This window comes from Balaenoptera musculus, chromosome 13, assembly GCF_009873245.2.
Source record: "Balaenoptera musculus isolate JJ_BM4_2016_0621 chromosome 13, mBalMus1.pri.v3, whole genome shotgun sequence".
In the NCBI taxonomy this organism is placed as follows: domain Eukaryota; kingdom Metazoa; phylum Chordata; class Mammalia; order Artiodactyla; family Balaenopteridae; genus Balaenoptera; species Balaenoptera musculus.
Genome location: NC_045797.1, coordinates 71647792 through 71666271, shown reverse-complemented (window position 1 = coordinate 71666271; position 18480 = coordinate 71647792). Strand labels below are relative to the sequence as shown.

Sequence of the window (18480 nt, the reverse complement as noted above, 5' to 3'; positions counted from 1 at the left end):
AGTGTGGCAGTGTGCTGCTGACAGTTACAACTTGTGTTAAGTCTTACTACCTAGAATATGGCAGTAATAATAACTGTCCTGTGCAGCTCTGCGGTATGTCATAAGAACCAAATGAGGTAATGCTTAAGATATATTTTTAAAATGGTAAATCACTATATAATAGTATACTCAATATTATTATAGAAAGTAATACAGTACATTGCATTCAGCTTATTCATGAGAAAAAAAGATTTTGTTTCCTACCTGTATTATATCCCCAGAATTAAAACTCATTTCGTCATGGTTCCTTGCTTCAAAGCAATATAATGCTCTGTAATTTACCAAAGCACGGGCTGGCTCACCTAAAGAGAAGATAATTGTCATTATTTGCTTCTTTCATATATACACATTTTTGCTATGACTCAATAAAGAGCTTGAAAAGAAAAAAACTGAGCATCAAACAGTATCATGAAAATCCATTTAATATAGGCTTGTTAGAATTTAAATATTTTCAATAGTCACAGAATCAATATAAAAACAAACAAGGATATTCGTCTTAAGTAGGAGTCAGTAAAACAAAGAGATGGTTTGCAGGGTGTGCCATGCCCATGGATGAGGGAAGGTGGGGTGGTAATTGAGGTGTGTCAAGTGGAGGGAGACTAAGTTGCAAGAGGCTTAATTTGATCTGAGAGGTCAGAATATCACAGGGAAGAAGAGCACAAAAGGGAGGTTACAGACAGAAGGTTAGTCAGTAAACAGGGTTGACTACAGATGTATCAGTATGGTTCCAAAAAAAAAAACAGTACAAGAGTTCACAAGTGTACTAGACAATAGATGAAAGATATTTTACTTTGCTCATTTGTAGAATGCTTTAACTTAGAAAATTTACAACACATTGTATCATTAATAAGGATTCAAAGGTTTGTGCATTCAGAAGAAATACAATAATATTTAAAGTATTTTAGGAACGCACTCTGGGGTGTATCAAAAACAATGTGTATCTTTTGAGAAAATTTCAGTGTGCAAAGACTTAAAACTTTACTGTTGCTTCATTAAAATAAACAGTTTAGTTACACTGGTGGAATAAAATATTTTAAACTATTTACTTCAATTATGAAAACTGTGTCAGGGTTTATGCACTGTTAGTGACGCCTATATTCTTTTCTTTGTGTTGCTTTAAGATTTCTACCCTCAGTCTGTTTTTTTTTTTTTCCTCAGTCTGTTTTAATAAACCCAAGAACTTCTCATCCAAGTTTAATTTGGAAAAAGGTCTTTTCTGACTCTGATTAGCATTCATTTTAATTTTCTTCTTTTTTTGAACCTCATCAGAGTCTATTTTTTTCTTGTTGCTTTTGTTGCTCTGTTTCAGAAAAATCAAATCAATTGTTTTCATCCTTATCCTTACTTTGTTTCTCCTCAGCTTTCCACTCCACTTCTTGAACTTTTTCTTGTGTTTTTTCTTCTTGGAGTCGCTTTTGTTTTTCTTCTTCCTCCTTTCTAAGATTTTCTTTCCATAAGTTTTCTTTTCCTTGTTTTGCTTTCCTTTACATGAAAGAAAAAGAGTTTGCATAATGTCCTCAATTTTTTTTTATGCAAAATAAAAATGTAATAGAAGATTTTGTTCCTGACAAACTAAAGAAAAATTATGTATTTCTTATATGTTTAAATTTAATCTTAGGGACTTCCCTGGTGGCGCAGTGGTTGAGAATCCGCCTGCCAATGCAGGGGACACAGGTTCGAGCCCTGGGCCAGGAAGATCCCACATGCAGCGGAGCAACTAAGCCCGTGTACCACAACTACTGAGCCTGCGAGCCACAACTACTGAGCCCATGGGCCACAACTACTGAAGCTCACGCACCCTAGAGCCTGTGCGCCACAACTACTGAGCCCATGCACCACAACTACTGAAACCTGTGTGCTCTAGGGCCCACATGTTGCAACTACTGAGCCCGTGTGCTGCAACTACTGAAGCCCGTGCGCCTAGAGCCTGTGTTCCGCAACAAGAGAAGCCACCGCAATGAGAAGCCCGCACACCGCAACAAAGAGTAGCCCCTCCTCGCCGCAACTAGAGAAAGCCCGCATGTAGCAATGAAGACCCAACACAGCCAAAAATAACAAAATTAAAAAAAAAATACAATCTTATATAGTTATATATTTATTATATATAGCAAAGAGATATTAGTAGGGGGGTGTGGAGAAACCATAGGGATCAGGGTTGAAGGGGAAAACCAATTAATCAATCACTTAATCAAGAGAGAAACTAAGCACAAGTAGATGAGCTAGGGAGTATGACTAACAATTTCTCACACTCTCAAATTTCTTCCTGCCAGCCAACCTCCCAAACACAAGAAAAATGTGGAAAAAAATTGTAATGGAACTATTCAGAAAACAAATCTAAAAATTATATGTGAATTTCCTTCCCTTCTCTCCAGATTCTTCACAAGGACTGCTGTCAAACTCTTATTCCCACTATCCTAGCTAATCCCTGTTTTCGGGATTTAGTCATTGCTGTGAAAATAGGAAATGCTGCTGGACAGATTATCTACTTCTTATATTATCATTTAAAAGTCTTTTTCATTTGTTAGATTTTAGCTAATAGAGCATTTTTCCTCTATAGGTCCATACTTCTGTACATGTTTCTATGACATTTGATATAGCTGCAGCTTGGTTTCTAGCTGGTCAAGATGGTCTAAGATCAGCTTAGTTGTTTTAGTATTAGAATTAATGCTCACTGGAGTTCTCCTTGCTTATACTTTTTATGATCTTACTGGAGGCAGAGCAGTCACCACTAATTAGCACCTTCTTCAAGTCTCAGCACACATTATCAGGGGCTATGAAGATTGTGACTGGATGCATCCCTAGGATTTGGGGGCATTTATGCCCCACCAAGGTGAAAGTCTTGGCTTAATTCCATATCTCTCTTCCTATAATTCCTGGAGGAATTTGGAAATCCTGGATAATTCCAAAAACTGTAGACCCACTCAGTCATGAACCCTTCCTCCTCATCCCCCAAATATCTTATAATTCATACTCCTGGTTCATTATCCCACAACTAACTTCCTCTCAACCCTTTGCAAATCCTCCTACACCCTCTATCTCTTTGCAGAGTGCTTTCTCTAGCACTTTCCGTAACTGACATCCAGCTCTCCTTTGAGAGGCATGCTTCTCTTGCAGTCCTTAAGCAATTCCGACCAATATTCCCTTTCCCAGTTCTCAGTAACTTTCCCTGACACTCTCCCACGCCTAGGATGACCCAACCTACCTTTATTTAAATTCCCATAGCATTATAAACACCACTATCAGAGTACCTGCCACATATTTACTGGGATAGAGAAAAGACTAGAGAGTTAAGAGAATAAAAAATTAAATTTTGGTAAAGTTTCTATGTGCGTGTTTGTGGATGAGAAACTGGTCCACGGCCAGAAGATGCTTCAGAAGTTGGACAAAGAGGTCACATCTACAATGTGAAAATCTGACTATTACCAATAGCTTGGGACGAGAAGGCAACATACCTGAGCAAATGGCCAAGAAATCAAGATGCAGTACTAACACTCTGCTCTGGACCAATTCTACATGTTCTGATTTCTTCCCTCTACTAAAGCAGGATAATGTGCAAGGACAATGAATAAAATGAAAATGTGTATTACTAATATGGTCTGTTGGCCTGAAAGGAATTGTGAGCAATGATGGAGATATATCAAGATAATTGCATGTGTAAGCAGAAAATTCTTAACTAGCACATGACAGTCTCCATCTCTGTCAATCAAGATTATTTACTACTAATGAATGAATGAATAAAAGTCGTTTTGAGGATGCTCTTCAGAAGAGTTAAAATAATATTTGTGGAACATTCTGCATGTGACTGGATTTATTTTGATGACTGCCAATTTCTTTGACAACTACTCATTTTACTTTTTAGAAATGGACTTATTATATCTAAGGGAGAGCCCAATAAATTCAAATAGAACTAAAAAAAAACAAAGAAAGAAAATTCTAACACAGGAACTAGTTGCGCAGCACTGCACAGTTCCCTTGTGCAATGTTACGTGGCACAAGTTAGGTGGCAAATAAAAGCCTTCTTAATTTGAACTTTACTGTCTCTACATCTATATTATTCTGGTATCTCTTGTTAGGGAATCACAAAAGTAGTAGCAATATTCTTTAGAATAAAGAATATTATAGCCATTTGTTTAGCTGTCTGACTCTCCTACTAGAATTATGAGAAATCTAGGGGCAAGGAGTAACCCAGAGTCTACCTGCATCACAGTCAACAGTGACCACTCAGTAAAAATGTGTTAAAGTGGTTATTCTAAAGCCATTAAGAAAAGAGGCCTGCAATATGGTAATGTGTCTTTCTTGCCTTCCCAGTAACTATTAGCTCTTTCATAGACATTATTGTCTACTCTTCTCCAGGGCAAAGAAATGTTGGTTTGTTGATATTTGTTAACTAATTATAATAATTTCTGACACTAGAGAACTTGGGAGAAACATAGGAACATATTAGAAATAGAATCTTACCAATAGAAAAAAAAATCATGCAAAGTCTCTAAATGCATGGTTCTAAGCTTCAGATACCACAACTGTCTCACTTTTCCTTGCTATAAATGTAGGCAGTTGATATAGCTCAGATATATACAAGGAAGCCTGCATCAACATGGCATTTCTACACTCAGTATTACACTCTATAAAATTAAGTACTTGGTTTTTATGATTTTTCAGGAAACGGTAATGGATTTATTATGGAGAGATAGAAATAATGAGTGCTTATTACCTGCAAAACATTATACTTGGTTCTTTAGTCTTATTTAATTCTGAGTTACTTATGAGGTATGCATTAATGTGTCTATTTTTCAGATGGAAAAACTGAGGTTCCAAAAGGTAAAGTGACTTAACCAAGATCATCCAGATAGTAAGTGGTAGATCAAGAATTCTAAACCAGGTCTGACTCCAAAGTCTGTATTTTTCACTAATGGAACATAAAATTGGTTACTGTAAACTCAGTCCACAAAAGAAGGACTGAACTTCTAAAATTTAGAATCTAATTAGCATCTTAGGATAATCATTTTATTCCCCTTAATTTTTCATAGTCAAACTAAAAACATGGACAACAAAATTAGAATTCTAATAGCAATATAGTATAACAAGTTTATCAACTATATTACCTTGTAGCCTCGTCTTCTAGTTTCTTTTTCTGTATTAGCTCTGATCTTTTTCTTTCAATTTCCCTCAGTTTGTCACGTTTGATCTTATAAAGTTGTTCAAGGGCTAACTGCTGTGTATTGTAGCTTTCTCTCAGTTCCTAAGGAGAAGATAAAAAGTCAACGTGGCATTGATTTAAATACTTCTGTCTTATGCAAAAATGTGGCAACTGCATTAAAAGATAAAAATCATAAAGCAAGTTAAACTAAAGTAAAAAGATTAAAAGTCTTAAAAAATCTAGATGATTGAAAAATTCTTGAAAAGAGTAAGTATTTAAGGTATGTGGCCACTGAGGACAAATGCATGTTAAAATCATCTGCTTTTATATTAATTCATTTCTAAGGAACATAGAATCTTTCACAAGCCAATTCTTTGATTTAGTACTTCATTTTCAATAAAAAAGCAATCTACTAAAAATACAGGGAAATAATTTGCTTGTTATAACATTTGAAGAGGAATTTTGTTCAGTCATATTTTTGACACATGTAGTTTAACCAAGTTACCCATAACTTTTACCCAGTAAAATACTGAACTAAACACAGAAGCAATTATTCAATAATTTAATAATTATTCAATATTTATTTAATTTAAATAATAATATATTAAATAATTTAATAACTAAAAATGGAAAAGATAATGTCTACCTAAAACCATGAGTAGAATGGGCCAAAATAATGAAAAGTATTCCAAACAGGAATTAAAATAAACAACTGTTTATTGAGCATCTAGCTCTGTGCAAAGTGCTATGAAGATTCACAGCGATCCAATCCAAGGCCGTCTGACTCCCAAGTCTATAGTTCTTGTCTCAAAGTAAATTGCCAAAATCTGGGATATAGATAAGTGTCTTCGCAGAAACTTGTGATTATCTGTTCAGCATTTCCTTTCCCTCTTCTGCTAACAGCACCCTTCCTCCTTTTGGGAAGCTGATTTACCCCCCAATCCCACCCTTCTATGTGGTTTTGATGAGTCTGTCAGATTCAGTGCTCCTCCCACTCCCACCCAAGTGTGGTCACTTATCTAAACAATCACAGCACCTCACCTCCCTGGCAAGAATGACTGGTTCAAAGGATGTGCACATGATCCAGGCTGGCCACAATCCCTTCCCGGGATTCAGATATATTGAAGAGGGGAGAAAGAAGTCTTTCCTTCACTAAACTCATTAAAATGGGATAAGGTAAACCTGGAGCTGCCCCACTTCCTAGTGAGGCCAGCAGGGGTAGGAATGAAGTCAAAACAGGAAAGAGAGAAGCAAAGATTAGAGACAGAGCTGGAGAGAGAGGGAGTGCTGGGGGAACCAAATCTCCAACTTCATTCCTGTGTCTAGGAACTGCCCCGTCTACTGATTCAGTCGGTGGTCTTAGTACTCTTGCAATAACCACTCTTTTCAGCTTAACTATTTTGAACTGAATTTCTTTTACTTGGAATCTATAGAATCCTGAACAAGGGAGTAGAAAAAGCCTGGGATAAGGAAGAGGAAAAAAACCCAAAAAACTAAGAAACTCCCACAAAAACCTGAAATAAACAAAAGAGACCTCATGGCAAAGGTGGGAGCTTCGACATTTAGATAGAATTTTTTGGTAAAAGATGTCTTGGGGCATCTATCTACACACAAAAACAAAACTCCAAACCACAAACAAACAAACGAAAACGACCTAAGCTCTACTTCTTTTCAGGAATAAAAATATTTTATAGGTGAACCCTTTTAACTTGATTGAAATGGTAGATCTAATCTGAGTAAATGTGGTATCCAGAGACTATGTCCAAAATGTCTAAGATCAAGACTTGCAGCTTAAGACAACAAGAATACAAATACTACATTCATAGAAAAGTTTTCACAGATCTCAGCTTCTGTAGTTCTCTTTGTTGCACCTTTCTCTAAACTCTATTGACGGGACTTCCCTGGCGGTCCAGTGGTTAAGACTTCGCCTTCCAATGCAGGGGGTGAGGGTTCGATCCCTGGTCAGGGAGCTAAGATCCCACATGCCTCGCGGCCAAAAAACCAAAACGTAAAACAGAAGCCATATTGTAACAAATCAGTAAAGACTTTAAAAATGGTCCACATCAAAAAAATCGTTTAAAAAAAACCCCAAACAACTATATTGAAAAGCAGAAGACTACAATGGTTACAATCTGTGGAGAAGCGGTGTGGTTTAGTGATAAGGACTCATGGAGCATGGGTCTGGAATAAGAATGCCAAGGTCTGAATCAGGCTCTGTCTGTGACTAGCTGAGTAATCTTAGGAAAGTTACTTAACAGTCTCCTCATCTGTAAAATGGGGTTAATTATAGTACATGCCTCACAACACTGCTATGAGGACTGAATGGGTTAATACACATAAAGCGCTTACAATAGTGCAGGGCACACAGTAAGTCCTCAATAAATATTAGCTATATTATTGGCTGAAGTCATAAATAGAATTATAAGTTTAAAACGAGAGTAAAGAGGAGCCAAACTAATGTCTGATCTTAATATGGCTGTAAGGTTAGCCCCCTAACTTGTCCTTTAAAATACTGTTCCAAGTCTTCCTTCATTAGCCCATTCCTCCAGTGTGTGAGTTAACGAGCTTCCTTGTGCTCCCCAAGACGTTCTGTGCATTCCCCTATCACAGGCAGTGTCTTCTGACTGTATGACTGTCTCCACTGGAGTGAGTTTCTTGACAACAGGACTGTCTTCCATCAAGGTATCCCCACACAAGAGAGAGCCTGGTACAGTGTAGTTATTTAATTAGTATTTACTGGATGAATGAAAATACATAAACCATAGACTATGCATATTAATAAGATTTGAAGAGCACCACAGGGCTTCCCAAAATCATTTCCTCTGCCTGACTTACAATGATCCTAGAAATTCTTATCATTAGACTCACTCCTCTGAGTTAAGTCATGCTTCCAGGAGGTCCTGGTTAAATCTATCAGTTAACTATCACTTTGCTGTACAGCAGAAATTAACACAACATTGTAAATCAACTATACTTCAATTAAAAAAAAAATCTATCAGTTAACTGAAAAGAAGGAAACAATCTGCACTTACGAACAGAACTGTACTCCATCTTAACAGAATAATAGATCATTCTTTTCAGGTTAAGGAAGTTCTCTTCCATTCCTAATATGCTAATAACTTTTTCATTTTTTAATCATGAATAGATGTTAAATTTTATCAAATACCTTTTCTGCCTTTAGTGAGATGAGCATACTATTTTTCTCCTTTAATCTGTTTATATGGCAAATTACAGTCAACAGTTTTATATGTCAAATCATCTTTGCATGGCTAAGGTAAATCCAACTTGGTCATAACGGAGTATCCTTCTTATAAATTTCCATATTCAACTTTTCAATATTCTTTAGAATTTTTGCCTCTATGCTAAATTGGTCTATAATGATCCTTTCTTATACTGTTCTTATCAAAATTTGAGGTTTATGATAGTTTCATACAATAAGTTGGGAATATTCCCTCTTCTACATTTTGAAACAGATGTATAAGACTGGAGTTATTTATTCCTTCAGTAAAATTCTGGGTCTGGATTCTCTTTTAGGGAAGATTTTAAACTATGGAATTAAAATGTTTTGTGACAATAGAGCTACCTAAATATTTTATTTTTCTTGAGCCAGTTTCAGCAAATTCTGATTTGTTCATTTCACCTATGTTTTCATATTTATGTGCAAAATTTTTCATAATAGTCCCTTCTCTTTTATTGTTTGCAATGTGTTTAGTTATAGTTCCTTTTCACTCCTTTATTTTTGTTTTTAAATTAAGTCTTGCCACAGGTTTGTTAATTTTATTAATCTATAAAGAGAGCCAAACTTTGGCTTTCTTGATTCTCTGTATTAAATATCTGTGTTCTGTTTCACTAATTTCCTTCTACTTTTTTCCCTTTATTACGCTAGTCTTTTTCTAGTTTCTTAAGTTGAACACTTAGCTTATAAATTTTCATCTTTTTTAACAAAAATGTAACCATTTAAGGTCAAATCCTGACTCTCTGGGTTGAATTTCTGCTTGCTACCTGTGTGACCCTGGGCAACTTAATCTACTCCTATGTGAAATGTGAACAAATAATAGAACCTACCTCATCGGGTTAATATTAAGGATTAAATAAATTAATATAAGTAAAACATTTAGAACAGTGCCAGTCACAGATAAAGCCTTTAATAAATCCTGACTATTATTAGTATATCTTGATTTATGAATTAGAAAATAGTTATTGACTTCTGATATGGAATATGGGGAATCTGCTCATTTACACTATCCCCCATCTCCTCTCCATTTTCCAGTGTTTGTTATAATTTAAAAATATACTTCTTCTTTTCATTTTCATAAACATTTGACAACATTTTGCAACTCAATTTTTCTCCAAGTTTTTATTTTGAAAACTTTCAGATCTACAAAAAATTTGACTAAGTTGAAGACGCTGATGCTTTCACCCCTAGAACTTCATCATTATTCTACATAACTATGGTGTCAACGTCAGTACCAAACTAAAGAAATTTGACAGTGACATAATAATCTTAATACAGAATTCATATTCAAAAGATGTTCCCTCCCAATAGTGTAAATATTATCCTTAATAACAGCTTTTTTTTTGGCTCCATAATCCAATCAAGGACCATACACTTCATTTCGTCATTGTGAGAAGATTTCCTCCATCTTTTATGAGATTCACATTTTTAGAGTGTGGGTTAGTCAGCTATTTTACAGACCAAACCACAATTTGAGTTTGTCTAATTATTTCCTTACACTTACATGGATGAAACATTTTTGGCAAAAATAGTATAGAAGTGATGTGTCTTTTTCAGCGCATCATATCAGGAGACACATAATGTCAGCTTCTGCCATTTGGGTAATGTTAAATTTGACTGCTTGGTTGAGGATGGTTTACCAGTTTCTGGCCTGAGTATTTTCTTTGCTCTTCATTGCCATTTCTAGATGATTATTTCTTCTCACTCTTACAAACTCCATCTTTTTCTGAGGCTCAGAATAACATCCAGCAGTACCACCCTCCCCTTCCTCTTTATTGTCATCTATGGATCACCTGGTCACTGATCCTCATTCACTCATTTTCATTATTCTTCCAGTCTTTGACATCAACGTAGATGACCCCATCAAAACCTCAACTCAGACTGATCTCCTCAAACACGGGGAGGGGGAAGTGTAAGCCTGGATGAAGTGAGAGAGTGGCATGGACATATGTATACTACCAAATGTAAAACAGATAGCTAGTGGGAAGCAGCCGCATGGCACAGGGAGATTCGCTTGGTGCTTTGTGTCCACCAAGAGGGGTGGGATAGGGAGGGTGGGAGGGAGATGCAAGACGGAGGAGAAATGGGGATATATGTATATGTATAGCCGATTCATGTTGTTACACAGCAGAAACTAACACACCATTGTAAAGCAATTATACTCCAATAAAGATGTTAAAAAAAAAAAAAAAAAAGAAAGGTAGGGGTTGAAATAGTAACCTGGGAAATATCAGAGTCAAGTAACAACTAAGAACATGTGGTTTATTTGATGCTGAGTTGAAAACTGTAAGAACTGGTGTCCAGGGTCCTGATAGGACTTGAGCAGCTCTGCTAAGTCACTCTAAGTGACCAGAAACTATGAATTCAAAAGCATTCTCAATGTTCATTCTTGGGGCTAAACATATATTTCAGCACACTGGAGGAAAATTTTCCAAGTGAATATTATACAGATAAGAAGGCTTAATTATCCCTTGGCATTGTTCCTTTCCTGCCTCAGAATTATTGAAAAAAATATTGAAAAACACAAATAGGATTTATGCAAATGTAAGTATTTGACATTAGATTTTCTGTATAGGTAGTTTTATAAAACATAATTATAATAAAGTGTATACGGTTTAAGAAGGTTATAAAGTTTAAAAGCATCACAGTAGGAGGATTATAACTTTCTATTGTGATAAAATCCATCAAAAATAAAACTTCCCATTTTGACTAAAAAAAGAAAAAACAAAACAACTGATCTCCTCAACAATGACTTTTTTTTTACTACATTTAATTCCTCATTTGCATTATTATACCCTGAATCTCGTCATCATCACAAAGAGAACTACCACTGATCAGTATCCCATTTTCCAAACATAAGTTCTTATTCTTCAAGCTTTTCTTATATATGGTACATCCATTTCAACAGGTTTCCAACCTCACTGAGACCTCCATTCTGTTGACCCTATCATCCTCTCTTTTTTCATCAGCACCCCTTCCTCTCTTCATATCCCTTCATGTCCAGTACATATTTGAGTTCATGTTTATCACAATTACTGTGTTAAGATCTGTAACTCCCTTGTTCCTCCCTCTCTGCCCATGTCTATTAAAACCTCAAACCCGTATGAATCTATTAACCTAGTAATCATCCTTTTCCATGCTTACACATAAACAGCTGAACTTCGGTGGAGAAAAAAAAAAAGACATAATTAGGACTGCTGTTTTCAATTTAAATTCATGAACTCCAACTTCAAATAGGCATTCAACATTGCTCAGGACACCTACTGTTTTCCTCTACTAAGCTTGCACTCCCCACCCCCACTAAGATGTGTATTTCATGCCTACTTTTTTCTCCTGAAATTTCCCAATCTTCCATTCTTTCTTTTCACTACCAGCCAATAATCTTGCCTCATTAAGCCAGACTGGAACTCCCTCATCTTTCCATCTCAAAAGCAGTAAAACTTCCTGCATCTGTATCCATCTCCTTCTAGCCTAGTTTGAGTTATTCCATGTCCTCAACCACCCATGAAGACTCCTTGTAATGATCCAACTTGCTTCTGATTTTAGGTTTTGAAGCTATCAACTTCCTACTCTCCACCAACAAATTTAACCGACTTCACACCTATCTTATTCCCATATGCTACACTGGAAGTATTCTTTTTCTCTTGTCCTTCAATCTATGCTCCAGATTATATCTTAATCTGCTTCCTTGGGACTTTGCTCTATCAATTATCACTATTTTATACAGTCAGTCTCAATCTCTCACTTTCCTCCTCCTTCCCTTCCTCTCTCTTCTACTTTAACTCTTGTCTTTCTTTTCTTTCTTCCTTTTTTTGAATTTAAAAAATAGCCTTTACTTAAAAGAATAAATTACATGGAATCAGAAGTTTTCCTAAAACCTGGGATACATGGTTTTCTGCTGTTTTTTGACTAATTTCTTTCTACTTTTTTCTCATAAACTCTATATACCAATACTAACTCTAAATGCTGTATATTTTTCTGACTGAGAACATTCAAAACCATTCATTCATTCGACAAGTATGTATTGCCACACATGATGTTCCATGCACTGTTCTAGGTGCTGGGAATTCAGCAACGAAATATTTGTCTTGAGCTTGGCAATCATCTTTAAGACATTGAGATGGATAAGGTTAGTTACCTAAAAAGCTTAATTTTCTCCATTTCCATTCTTCTGTCCTAACAGAAACTATCCATTCCTCATGTATCCATATGCTGCACAAAAAGGTGATACCACTTTCAAGGGTGGTCCTAATTATTCTTTTATTTTTCAACTTTATTAAAGTATAATTGGTAAATAAAAACTGTATATAGGGCTTCCCTGGTGGCGCAGTGGTTGAGAGCCAGCCTGCCTGCCAATGCAGGGGACACGGGTTCGGGCCCTGGTCTGGGAGGATCCCGCGTGCCGCGGAGCGGCTGGACCCGTGGGCCGCGATTGCTGAGCTTGCGCGTCTGGAGCCTGTGCTCCGCGGCGGGAGAGGCCGCGATGAGGAGTGGCCCCCGCTTGCCGCGGCTGGAGAGGGCCCTCGCACAGAAACGAAGACCCAACACAGCCATAAATAAATAAATAAAACTGTATATATTTAAGGTATACAATTTGCTGCTTCAATACACATATACACTGTGAAATGACCACCGTAATCAAGCTAATTAACATATTCATTTCCTCATATAGTTACCATTCCCTCCTTCCCCCCCGCTCCTTCTCTTCCCCCCTCCGTCGGTCTCTCTCTCCCTCTCTCTCTTCTCTCCCTCCCTCTCTCCCTCCCTCCCTTCCTTCCTTCCTTCCTCTCTTTCTTTCTGTGGTGAGAATATTTAAGATATATACTCTTAACAATACTGTATTGTAGAGTTGAAATTTTCTAACTATAGTCACCATGCTGTGCAGTAGATTTCACAATTTATCCCTCTTGCATAACTGAAACTTTGTATCCTTTGTCATCTTTCTTAAACAAAGTTTTCCTCATGCTCTCTTTTCACTCTCCTAAAGAGCTGTTCACACGCACTCCACCCCTCCTCAGCTCCCATTCATTCCTGATCTGCCGCAATCCAGCCTCTGCTGGTCACTCAACTGAGATGGCACTTTCAGCAAGGTCTTCAAACGTCTCCTTGTTGACAATTCAATGGATACTTTTCAGTACTAAGTTAACTGACTGCTCTGTATCATTTCCAATGACCACAGAAAGCCTCTTTTCTTGCTTTCTGTAACAATAGTCGGTCTCCTGACCACTCTGACAGTATAGGTTTCATTCCCTTTTACATTCCTAAATTGCCTCTGATGAAACCTCAACAAGCAGTGAAAGGTTGGAAGGCAGGAAGCAGAAGGAAGAAAGAAAAACAAGAGACAAAAATAATCTGCTAGCCTGTGGAGAATCAAATGCTAACTCGAAGAATCAGACTTCTGTGTGTGAGTACAGTCCACAAATATCATCAAACTGCACTGTATACGTGAAGAAACTTAGGTTTACGTTTCTGTGTGATCTGCAGCAAAAGTTCTAAGACCAGATAATCTGGCCATTCATGCTATAACCATAAAGGAAAGGATCATACCATCTTTCCAACTGCCCTACCTTTGCTTAGGTAACAAATGAGCTCTACTTATGTTCCTGTCTTCATTGTGTATATATATGTAATTGCCCTATTGCCATCCATTTTAGTACTGAGTAGAATACAGTCGAAAATCTACTAGGGTCAGCAAGTGGTAAATATAAAGCAACCTTCTTTAAACTAAATCAAAATAGGAATTCATTGAATGTTTTAAATATTCTTTGTGCTATCTATACATGACAAAGTGAACTACTTATTTATAAATATGATTTAAACATTTTTATCTGTGGTGCAAGCATATCTAAATATGAGGCCTGATAACTAGACAAAACTAAAGCTGCACCTGCATTATTGGTTCTTTAAGATTTTTCCTTATAGCGGTATTAGGAAGCAGCCTGATATATACATGACATAACCTTGCACGAGATTTCAAAAGGTATAAGTTTTATTTTAAACAGTAATTTCAGTGATATGGGTAAATAATTTAATCTCACATTCCCTTAGTTTCCCTTTGAATTGAATGAGTAATCATCCCATCAGTTAGCCCGACTCACAGGGATGCTCTACGGGAACCAGGAAATATTTCTCAGTGTCTTGGGCTCCTCATGAGAAAGGTTACTCTGGGCAACCCTACTGATTCCTGGCATTAGACTCAAACAGGCAGTGAGACAGCAGAAGGATATTTAAGCAAGCAGAAAGAAAAATGTCTATACTGCATATGTTATTTCAAACAAGGATATTTAGATAAATGCAAAGAATAGTCTAGTTTTTTAAAAAAGAAAACAGTAAAGTAACTCAAAGAAAAGGAGCTAGATATTAGAAAATAACCTTAAGTAAGAGGAAGAGGTTGTTGAGACAGCTTAGCAGAGACAAAAGGCACTGAAGAAGAGAGTCATCCATATTCCCACACTGTAAGATAAGGCAGATAAAAAGCCAATTAAACTAGGTACAGGTTTTAAAAAAAATAATGTAGGGAAGATAACTTGGCTGGTTTGTCTGTCCATCAATGACAAATTATTTAGTCTTCTTTAAATTTTTTTTCTACAGAATATATGCTTGTGTGGAATGTATTATTAACATTATTCACCTCAAACTTCCCTTTCTTAACGGAAGCCACCATGGTTTCTTTTACCATTCTGTTTACTCTATGGTTGGTGTAACATTATTCTAAATAAGTTAGCAAAATGAAAGTCACATGAAGAGACACAGAGCTGCCTGAAAAGCTTTGTAATATGTTATGCTCTAAAAACTTCATGCTTCATTAGCAAGGGAGTAACTGAAACTAGTCCCAAATTTTAGTCATGTGCCATTACTCTGGTTGCTAGCTTTTAATATTTTCTTTCACGGGCATGGCTTCAGTATACAACTAACACTGCACAGAATGATAAGCATATGGTATACGTTTTGGACATCTGTTCTGCCACTGCAGCAAATAATGAATCATGAATCTACTTTTCATGCAAAATTTTAGTGCCAAATTATGCTTTGGATTTCATTGGTTATGGCATTATTTCACAAAGGTTAATTAAATTGTAAAAAAAAAAAAGAAAGAATTTAGTGTGTTAAAAGAGCCTCTACAACCTGGACTATTTAAAATTTTCCATATTTCCCATTTTCAAATTTGCCTAACATCATTCTGGCTGAGATCTAATACTGACAAATCTAATCTAATCTAATCCTAATACTGACAAAGGTAATTATTTTTTAAATGTATAGATGCCAATAAAAACAGTCATCAAAAACTGGAAACTATGGTAAATTATATATTTACACGACTCAATGTTTACAATACACAGAGAACATTAAAAACAATCCTACAATTCTGGTATAGCTCAAATTATAAAAATAAATTATGAAATGTACTATATATAACAATAATAGCTTCAGTTATTCATTCAATTAAATCAAAATAAGGAAGGTAAAAAGGCAGCTAACTAAAAATGAATATAATAGAAGATAAATACCTTTAGTTGATTGTTAAACGAATCCATTTCTGATAGCTTAGATGCAGTTTCTTTTTCAAGAGCATCTAATTGTTCTTTAAGTCTTTGGCATAATTCTTCCTTTTCTAATGATTTTTTATGAAGTAAACCAACTCCTAAATCTGAAATACAAACATCATACAGTTTACATTTGGTAGAAGTTCCTGTCATTACCAGTAATTAACATTTACTGTCTGGTCAAATTGGTATAACTAGAGAGCCAAAGGCTATACACACATAAGGTGGATCAACTCAAGGGAAAAAACAATCAGCAGTCATTTCCCTTTTTCGGGTATCTTGGAAGATCCTCATATGCAAATGTTATAAGCATTGGTTCTGTACTCAAAAGTACTAGAACTTGAAGTGACGCTCCATTTTGGGTAAGGTGCTTCACCCATCTCATCCGCAGGCTCTCCTATTCAATGGGCATTATGTATCACCCACCTCATATATGAGGTGATGATATAAAGCCATTAGTACAGAGTCTGGCCCATAGTAAATACTCAATTAATAGCTCCTATTGTTAAAGAAGCTTTCTATTTATTCTCAGTGCTCCCAAGAATAGGGGAATATTCACTACAAGGACTCAACAAATATTACTAACTGGATCATTCAGTGGTATTATTTTAGGAGGTAGGAACAGAGAGCTTCATTTTATATGACCTTTTCTTACACATTTAGGCAAGGATGAAAAAACTGGATAGAAATATATGATGCAGACTACATTTCAATAAATTAAGATAGCAATCTTACCATCTATTTAAATACAGCTGACCCTTGAACAACTCAGGGGGATTGGAGGGCTGACCCTCTGCTCTGCTGAAAATCCAAGTATAACTTGCAGTTGGCCCTCAGCATACGTGGTTGCAGTTCCTCCATATCCACGGTTCTAAGTCCTTGGATTCAACAACCACGGATCTGTGTAGTACTGTAGTATTTACTTATTGAAAAAAATCTGCATAGAAGTGGACCTGTGCAGTTCAAACCCACGTTGTTCAACGGTCAACTGTACATATTTTAAAACTTTATTGTATTTTTTAAAGTACAGAAATCTAGTACAAAATTCAAATAAAATGAAGCATATAGAGTAAAAAGTAAAAAAGTCTCTCTTCATCTCACCTCCTACCCCCCTCTTAGGTACTTGATATGTGCATATTCAGCATTTCCACGGGGCTTTAATGGGATCACGCTGTCTACGCGGCTTAGCAACTTGTTTTAAATTTAATAGCACATCTCACCATTAAAGACATCTAGATCTAGTTCATTCTTTAAAATTGCTCCCTGGTAGTCCACATTATGGCTATTCCGTAATTTAGGTAACTATTCCCTTTTTGATTGCCATTTAGGTTGTTTCTGATTTTCTACTATTAAATAAAAATGCTGCCATAAACATACTTATATGTACATTTTAACGCACACATGGAAGTATTTTAAAAGGCTAGGAGGTGAAAGAATTGCTACGTAAAAGGATGTGCACACTTTAAGTTTGGACAGAAACTGCCAAACTGCCCTTCCAAAAAGCTGTACCAGTAACAATGACACCAAATTACCTGTTTCTGCATATCCCTATCACCAGATACTATCACTCATTTTTCTTTTTTTTTAACATCTTTATTGGAGTATAATTGCTTTACAATGCTGTGTTAGTTTCTGCTTTACAACAAAGTGAATCAGCTATACATATACATATATCCCCATAACTCCTCCCTCTTGCGTCTCCCTCCCACCCTCCCACCCTCCCTATTCCACCCCTCTAGGTGGTCACAAAGCACCGAGCTGATCTCCCAGTGCTATGTGGCTGCTTCCCACTAGCTATCTATTTTACATTTGGTAGTGTATATATGTCCATGCCACTCTCTCACTTTGTCACAGCTTACCCTTCCCCCTCCCCGTGTCCTCAAGTCCGTTCTCTACATCTGCATCTGCGTCTTTATTCCTGTCATGCCCCTAGGTTCTTCAGAACCATTTTTTTTTAGATTCCATATATATGTGTTAGCATACGGTATTTGTTTTTCTCTTTCTGACTTACTTCACTCTGTATGACAGACTCTGCGTCCACCCACTTCACTACAAATAACTCAATTTAATTTCTTTTTATGGCTGAGTAATATTCCATTGTATATATGTGCCACATCTTCTTTATCCATTCATCTGTCGATGGACACTTAGGTTGCTTCCATGTCCTGGCTATTGTAAATAGAGCTGCAGTGAACATTGTGGTACATGTATCTTTTTGAATTATGGTTTTCTCAGGGTATATGCCCAGTAGTGGGATTGCTGGGTCATATGGTAATTTTATTTTTAGTTTTTTAAGGAACCTCCATACTGTTCTCCATAGCGGCTGTATCAATTTACATTCCCACCAACAGTGCAAGAGGGTTCCCTTTTCTCCACACCCTCTCCAGCATTTACTGTTTGTAGATCTTTTGATGATGGCCATTCTGACCGGTGTGAGGTGATACCTCATTGTAGTTTTGATTTGCATTTCTCTAATATTAGTGATGTTGAGCATCCCTTCATGTGTTTGTTGGCAATCTGTATAT

The 18480-nt window shown here is 36.4% G+C and overlaps 1 protein-coding gene across 18 annotated transcripts in view; it reads right to left on the bottom strand.

Annotated features, from left to right (window-relative positions):
* ITSN2 (intersectin 2) overlaps positions 1-18480 on the bottom strand; it is a 165137-nt gene that overhangs the window by 75417 nt on the left and 71240 nt on the right. For 14 of the 18 annotated variants that reach the window (XM_036872696.1, XM_036872706.1, XM_036872699.1 and 11 more), the window contains 5 exons: positions 15920-16059; positions 14784-14864; positions 5142-5278; positions 1385-1521; positions 244-341 (listed from right to left, as the gene is read on the bottom strand). In XM_036872696.1, coding sequence (XP_036728591.1) covers positions 244-341; positions 1385-1521; positions 5142-5278; positions 14784-14864; positions 15920-16059 — 593 coding nt within the window. The remainder of the gene's footprint in view (positions 1-243; positions 342-1384; positions 1522-5141; positions 5279-14783; positions 14865-15919; positions 16060-18480) is intronic. The other 4 variants (XM_036872711.1, XM_036872712.1, XM_036872713.1 and 1 more) reach the window with 1 other exon arrangement.